The sequence below is a fragment of the Nicotiana attenuata genome, unplaced genomic scaffold, assembly GCF_001879085.1.
Source record: "Nicotiana attenuata strain UT unplaced genomic scaffold, NIATTr2, whole genome shotgun sequence".
In the NCBI taxonomy this organism is placed as follows: Eukaryota; Viridiplantae; Streptophyta; class Magnoliopsida; order Solanales; family Solanaceae; genus Nicotiana; species Nicotiana attenuata.
In genome coordinates this window covers 21,154-29,260 of record NW_017670398.1, presented here as the reverse complement: position 1 = coordinate 29,260, position 8,107 = coordinate 21,154, and the positions used below count along the sequence as shown (strand labels likewise).

Sequence of the window (8,107 nt, the reverse complement as noted above, 5' to 3'; positions counted from 1 at the left end):
GTTGTTTAGGGTATAAATGGAATCTTACTACTGGCCAACATGTAAAATTTTGGAATGATCCTTGGCTCAGCCAGAATTACTTAGTTCGTAACTGCATATATGTACCCCTTCCACAATATGAGGAAACAAAAAATGTTTCAAATTAATATTATAACCATAATTGGCATTTAGATACATTACCATTTACAATACCAACTCACTTACAATCCGTAATCAAAGATATTTATATGCTTACTGTGCCCTCAATATATGATCAAATATATTGGGCTCTTACACCAAATGGTATATTTTCTGTAAAATCAATGTACAATTATATCATAAATTACATAAACGAACGAATCAGCAATACCACTATAGGTGGATTTGGAAACTTCATATTCCACCAAAAATATCCTTTTTCTTATGGTTATTTTGTCATGATAGACTTCCAACAGCTGTTTTTCTCACAAGACTAGGCATTACAAATTCATCTGTATGTCTATAATGTCATATGGCCCCCGAAACATTAAAACATCTTTTTCTAGAATGTCCTACTGCCATTCAACTTTGGAATATACTTAAATTCTCCTCTACACATACTAATTCATTTCTATCCCACAATGATAATATAAATTAGTTATACCAATTTATACATCAACAGGTATTATTCACTCCTCATAAAATTCCAAATACCACTCTCATACCGTTTGCATTATGGCAGCTCTGGATTATACGAAATAAGAACACTTTTGACCATCAAAAAATTAATTTAAATATTCCTTTTATCTTACACAAGTTTGCGGAATTTTATTATCTAACAAATCCCATATCAAAAAAAACATTCTCAAATACCTTTATATATAAAATGGCATCCCCCAAACCACCATACTTATAAACTTAACATTGATGGATCTTGCTCACCTAATCAGAATAGACATGGTATTGGTGGTATTTTTAGAAATCAGCAAGGCAATTGAATTTTAGGATTTGCAGGAACATCAATACATGGGACAAGTGTTCAGACAGAACTTCTAGCCTTGCTCATGGGGCTGAAAATTGCTGTCCAAAAGCATCTCAAACCGCTCGTCATTGAGACAGGCGCACACGCAATACTCGGTATGTTCAACTCCACTACCATGCAATATACTAATCTAATTAATGATTGCAGGTTATTACTCCTACAACTGGATAGTCCTCCTCTCCGAAGCATATACAGAGAGCAAAATTGTGTTGCAGATAGTCTAGCTAAATATGGAGCCATGCATGCACAGGAGAGCTGTCTACTTTTTGGAAGCCCGCCACCTTTTGTCACACCTTCATATCACCAAGATCAAAATGGAATGCTTAGAGGAAGGCTGATTAAAACTAAGTCTGCTTTGTGTAATAGTAGTATTTCAACTAGTACTGTACCTAGTACTCATAGTAATGTTTTAACTAGTTCTAGTTTAGCTAATAGTAAGGGTTCCCATACAGGGGCCTTAGGGACAAACTCTACTTTTGTAAATCTGATGTCACTGATGCATCTCCTTAACACATCTCCTGTAAGAGTTTGATTATATATAATATAACTATCTTTACAACCAAAAAAAAAAGTTTTGAACCATGTCAAAATCAGTAGTGATTTTTACTGAGGATAGTAAAATTTAAAGAAATGTAATACATAATATATACTCCCTCCGTCCCAATTTATGCGAACCTATTTCCTTTTTTGTCCGTTCCAAAAAGAATGACTCCTTTCTAAATTTGGAAACAATTTAGCTTAAACTTCCAATTCTACCCTTAATGAGAAGTTTTTATAACCATACAAATACTCTAGACCTCTTTTTGACTTGTTTAGGACCACCACGAATTCAAAAAATCTTCATTTTTTCTTAAACTCCGTGCCCAGTCAAACAGGTTCACATAAATTGGAACGGAGGGACTATATATATATATATATAATAAAATAATTTTTACCTATCGAAATAGTACTCTCTCCATACCAGTTTATGTGAACCTATGTCCTTTTTTGTCCGTTCAAAAAAGAATAACCCCTTCTAAATTTAAAAACGGTTTAGCTTAAACTTCCAATTCTACCCTTAATGAGAAACTTTTATAGTCATACAAATAGTGTGGCATATTTACTATCACAAAAATTCTCATTTGTTTATTACCACAAAATCCAAAAATCTTTATTTGTCTTAAATTACGTGTCCAATAAAAAAGGTTCACGTAAATATAAATTACAAGAGGGAGTATATTTTTCGAGTATCATTTGACACTGCTGCCGACTCAAAAGTTCAGCACGATTTGTACGTAGTGATTGCAAAAAGTTAAAAACAGACGGAGACATGGCCTAGTTTTGTCATCTAATTCTTTATATAAATGCCTTTTTGTTCTCTCTGTAAACTATTCATTGGTAGTTTGATCTTTAAATTTTCCTCCAGAAAGAAGCCGCCAGCTGTATAGGACAAAATTGAGAGAGCATAAAATTCGAAGTTTTACGGAAGCTACGAGAGTAGTTATATAATTGGCGATCGAGCCGGCAGCACAGAAGAAGGATGTCGCCGGCAAAGCAATTCCGATATGTATTCACGGTGATGATGCTTGTTTTGCCGGCTCTAGTTTTCGGCGCCCAAGATTTTAGCAGAACGGACTTCCCTGATACTTTCGTTTTTGGTTCTGGTTCTTCTGCTTATCAAGTCAGTAATTTCTGTTGATTAGCATACATATATACATGCATGTGTGTAACACGTGTTATATATGTATATCCAATATGTATGTATATAATGGATATATAATGTTGGTTAGCAGATACATAGATATTTGACTAGTGGTATGTTTGGCGATAGGTTGAAGGGGCAGCATTTGAAGATGGACGGACTCCTACCATTTGGGACACCTTTGCTCATGCTGGTTTGTTCTCTTTAATCCTTGTGGTTACCTAAATATATGTTACTTTTAGCTGTATGTGTTGGTTGTTTTAGCAGGATGAATAGATAGATTTATAATCAAATTTTACATTTGTAAATAATACAATTGCAGAAAAAAAAATAAGTTTTATTAGAAAGTTAAAAGAACTGATCCCATACCTGTACTTAATAATCAGTGAAGATTCCCAATGATCCGTAGAGGACAATCCAATTACTAGCATACGAGTTTCAATTGTCAATAAAACTACTATAGTTCAGTTAGGCCTTCTCGTCTTTCCTCTTTCACCTCACATATTTTCTCTTTTCCTTCTTTCTTCGCAATAGTATTATTTTAAAGGATCATTATGGTTTGGACGGGCCAGAAAATTTGCCCTGTTCCTACAGCAGCAGCAATTGACACTTAATTGTACAAGTCCCCTAAATTTTTAGGTGAATATGGAGGAGCCACAGCAGATGTAACTTGTGACGCGTACCATAAATACAAGGTCTGGAACACGAAACAAGATCAGTTTAATTTGTGTCTGAGTTCACAAGATTGATGATTAATTTGATTGCCGTAAACATTGTGTATTGCAGGAAGATGTAAAACTCATGGCTGACACGGGTTTGGAAGGCTATCGATTTTCCATTTCGTGGTCGAGACTTATTCCCAGTAGGCTCCGATCCATTATTCAACTACTCCCTTACTACATATCATGCTGTTATATAAGCTTTATCTTTCTTCTCATACTTGATTTTTGTCTTCTTTGTAGATGGAAGAGGTCCTGTTAATCCTAAGGGATTGCAGTATTACAACAATCTCATTGATGAACTTCTCAGTCATGGTTATATTTACATTTTGAATGTCGCTCTTGTTAGTAAGAGTATATAAATGATCTATAACTTACCTGATTGACTCCATTGTGTTTTCATTTTCCTAAATCTGTAGGAATTGAACCACATATCACTCTATGTCATAGCGATCTGCCACAAGCACTTGAAGATGAATATGGAGGATGGATGAGTAGAAAGATAATGTGTGATCGATGCAGAGTACTTTTAGTTTAGTTCATATTTTGGCGACATATTCTCTATGTCTAATTGACTACAAAAAAATTGTCCATGTTTTCCTTGTAGTGATGACTTCACTGCTTACGCGGATGTGTGCTTCAAGGAATTTGGTGATAGGGTTTTGCATTGGACTACCTTGAACGAGGCCAATGTATTCGCTTTAGGTGGTTATGATAATGGATTCAGCCCTCCAAATCATTGTTCCCCACCTTTTGGATTTAGACCTTGCTCGATAGGTAACTCTTCAACCGAGCCATACATAGCAGCTCATAATTTACTACTCGCTCATTCAGCTGTAGTGAGACTTTACAGGAGGAAGTACAAGGTATCACCTTTAAACATCATATCAAGTGATATACGAGTGATTACTAGTGTTCTGAAGTCTTAATGTTTGCTAATAGTTTGTTATGTTCCAATGCAGACAACTCAACATGGTTTTGTAGGACTAAATCTCTTTGCATTTTGGTCCCTTCCTTATACAAATAAAACGACCGATATAATTGCAGCACAACGAGCTAATGATTTTTACCTGGGATGGTAAGCGCTTATTAGCATCAAGACAATCTCAAACATCATTTGTACAATGATTCAGGAAGTAATGCAAGGCTGAGCTTATTTGGTTCGTTAAAATTTCAATCCTCATCGCAGGTTTGCCAGTCCCTTGATATTTGGAGACTATCCTGACGTAATGAAGAGGAATGTTGGCTCTAGATTGCCCAAATTCACAAGACAAGAATCTGCGCAAGTTAAAGGCGCTATAGACTTCATAGCCCTGAACCATTATATGACAGTACATGTCACAGATAGCTCCAGCAGCTTGGAAACTGATATCAGAGACTTCAGTGCTGATGCTGCATTTCAGTTTATATGTAAGAATAATGACTAATGCATCATAAAATAAAGATAATGATCCACTGTATTGACATTTGAAGACAATATTCAGCTTCAATTTGGTCGAGTGAACCAAATAAAGATAGATTTGTCTGATTCAATGCTTTTATCTCTTTATTTATGCAGTGACAGATGGTGCTACTACACCACCAGTCATGGTGAGGATTGCGGCATGCAACACTTCTACGGCGCACTTTGCCTTTTTCATATTTATTTGTTTTTCCATCTTGACATTTTACTTTTGAATCAGTATCCAGTGACGGAACCTGGTCTACAAGGAGTACTAGAATATTTCAAGCAAGCTTATGGCAATCCACCTATGTATATTCATGAAAATGGTTCCTCTCTCTCTCTCTCTCATTCACACACACACATCAAATACCTATACCTTTGCTTATTTCTGAGCCCAAGTATAGGCTTTGGCGTCCCCACCGAATACATAGATTTCTTTGAACCCCTAAAATCAAGAAGCTCTAAAAAGCCTGGTGTTATTTTTCTTGGCAGGTCAAATGACACCACGAACTGCGATATTAAATGACACAACCAGGGTAGACTATCTGCAAGTTTATATTGGGAATTTGCTTGATGCTGTGAGGTAAGCCCCCTATTCTCACATAAAACAATTGTTATTGATGAGAGACTATAGGCCTGTAACATATTTACATGAAACAGATGAATCGTCTTACTTAAACACGTAGATCAAGCACTAACTCATCTTGCACTCTAGTAGTAATTGATAGAAATATCTATCCGTGCATCCTCTGCAAGTGCTTGTAAAACCACAAAATTTGGAGGAATTTATGTTTAGGTTTTTCTTGTGAGATTCTTTAAACCGTATGACATCCGTGTCTTGCATCTCTTTGTTATTCTAGGAATGGATCAAACGTGAAAGGCTACTTCACATGGTCATTTTTAGACTGTTTTGAGTTACTGGACGCATATGGTTCGGCATTTGGCCTATATTATGTGGACTTAGATGACAAAAACTTGCAAAGATATCCAAAGCTTTCTGCACATTGGTACTCTAATTTCTTGAAGGGGAAAGGCTCCAAACATAGTGCAATTCTTGAGATTGAGGATAAAGTGCTTCATTCTTCCCAGTCTCGTTCTTCTTCATAAGTATTCAGTTGTATTGTGTTATCAATCCAGTTATGGAGTTCACAATTGTCTGTTGTAATATTTGCAAATAAAGATGCATAGTCTAGACGATTGATCGTGTACCCTTGTATAAGGACGAACTTAATTTAATACCTATTACACATAATACTAAATTTAAAAAAAAAATAATTTGCCATTACATAATTATTTTATAACTAGTTTTCGAACACGTGCATTGCAACGTGTATCCCATATTAGTTAGTTTAACAACTTTAAAAGTGTTATTATACTAAAAGTAGGAAGCTCCTACCTTCAAAGTTGAATTACAATAAGATCCTTTAGAATCTAAGTTACAATTTTGTCCGTAATAAAATAACTGATCTTCCTCAAAACAATTACTTTTTATTATTACATTAAAGTGGTTGAAGATGGAGAATTGTTCATCTACCTATAATAAGTGCAGACAGTAAATTTCCTTGACTCCTTTAAAAGCATAAGTGTGTGATAATCTGAAGAAAATAAAATATAATATCTTTCTTTAAGTGTTCTAAGGAAAGGGATCGCATGGTCCTTACAAATATTAATTTTTGACTACGTTTCATGTCTATTAGTACAAGCTTATGAAATAACATTAATTTTATTTAAACGCGTGCGTGCGGGATAAACGAAACTTATAAGGAGAAAAGTGCAAGTTCAATATGACAAATGATGATACTATCCAACCGGCTTGGTCGATTCAATGATCAAGAAGATTATATATAGTACATCAATGTGTATCTGTTTCAACTATTACGAAAAATTTGTGTGAAAACTAAAAAGTTTTGACAACATATCTGGTCTAGAACATTGTTGAGTTTTAAAATAGATAGAAGAATACATCTAATTTTGTGACGACCCAAAGGGTCATCACCTGTTTTTAATTGAATTCTATGACTCCGAGGTCTTGAAAACCTCGTTTAGAGTCGCCTCGATTTGCATGCGCAATCCGGGCGCGTAGCCGGAAAGCTTAAATATGAAATTCAGTGAAAAATGCCAAGTAAAAATGAATAAATTTGACATTGGTCAACGTTTTGGGTAAACGGGCCCGGACCCGTGATTTGACGGTCCCGGAGGGTCCGTAGCAAAATATGGGACGTGGGCGTATGCCCGGAATCGAATTCCGAGGTCCCAAGCCCGAGAAATGAATTTTTTTGTAAAATTATTTTCTGAAATTGTTCAAATTGGAAAGGAAACTGATTAGAAAGCGATGGTATCGGGCCCGTATTTTGGTTCCGGCACCCGGTACAGGTCTTATATATGTTTTAAGTCCTTCCTGTGAAATTTGGTTGAAAACGGACGTCGTTTGACGTGATTCGGACCTAAATTGGAAAATTTGATGTTTTATGAAGTTTGAAAGAATTCATGGATTTTGAGGTTTAATTCGATGTTTATGATGTTATTTTGGCGATTTGATCGCACGAATAAGTCCGTAGGATGTTTTTGAGGTTGTGTGTATATTTGGTTTGGAGCCCCGAGGGCTCGGGTGAGTTTTGGATAGGCCACGGGGTGCATTTTGAACTTAGAAATTTGCTGGTGTGTTCAGGCCTGCAGGCTAATGCGAAGCCTGGCTCGCAATTGCGAGCTCGCAAATGCGAAGGCTGGATCGCAAATGCGAAGCCAGCCCAGGCCACTCTTCCTCGCAAATGCGAGCTGCCTTTTCGCAAATGCGAAGTCGCAGTTGCGACTACTGCTTCGCAAATGGGAAAGCTGGGAAACTACGAAGTGTTCGCAAATGCGAACCCTGTTTCGCATTTTCCACATCTGCAGAGGTCGGGGTTCGCAATTGCGAACCCCTGTTCGCAAATTGCGAACCCCTGTTCGCAAATTGCGAACCCCTGTTCGCATTTCCCATAACTGAGACCTGAAATTTTTACACTTAAACGATTTTGAGCTTCATTTTTCATATTTTCTCAAACCCAAACACACTTAGGCGATTTTCCAAGAACAAGTCTTCTTCCAAATCAATTGTAAGTTAGTTTTTACTCATTTCTTTCAATCATTAACATCTTTTAACATGATTTCAACCTAAAATCAAAGATTTTCATGGGGAAAATTGGGTGTTTTGGGTAGAACCTAGGTTTTTTTTCAAAAATTAGGGACTTGGACCTCGATTTGAGGTTCGATTTCAAAACAAATTA

At 36.2% G+C, this 8,107-nt stretch overlaps 1 protein-coding gene across 1 annotated transcript; it reads left to right on the top strand.

Moving 5' to 3' along the window:
- The first annotated feature begins 2,274 nt into the window (after positions 1-2,274).
- On the top strand, positions 2,275-6,096 carry LOC109238864 (beta-glucosidase 11-like). Its single transcript, XM_019405345.1, has 13 exons — positions 2,275-2,660; positions 2,811-2,874; positions 3,321-3,376; positions 3,468-3,543; positions 3,644-3,715; positions 3,820-3,907; positions 4,008-4,266; positions 4,363-4,478; positions 4,590-4,810; positions 4,959-4,990; positions 5,083-5,170; positions 5,337-5,427; positions 5,705-6,096. Exons 1-13 carry the CDS (start codon positions 2,520-2,522, stop codon positions 5,949-5,951), a joined length of 1,551 nt encoding a protein of 516 aa, XP_019260890.1. The 5' UTR covers positions 2,275-2,519; the 3' UTR covers positions 5,952-6,096.
- Positions 6,097-8,107: the final 2,011 nt, after the last annotated feature.

Coding starts and splice junctions, on each gene's coding strand:
- LOC109238864 (XM_019405345.1), top strand. CDS start 2,520: ATGTCGCCGGCAAAGCAATTCCGATATGTATTCACGGTGATGATGCTT. Junction 2,661..2,810: donor CTGGTTCTTCTGCTTATCAA/GTCAGTAATTTC, acceptor GTTTGGCGATAG/GTTGAAGGGGCAGCATTTGA. Junction 4,479..4,589: donor AATGATTTTTACCTGGGATG/GTAAGCGCTTAT, acceptor TCCTCATCGCAG/GTTTGCCAGTCCCTTGATAT.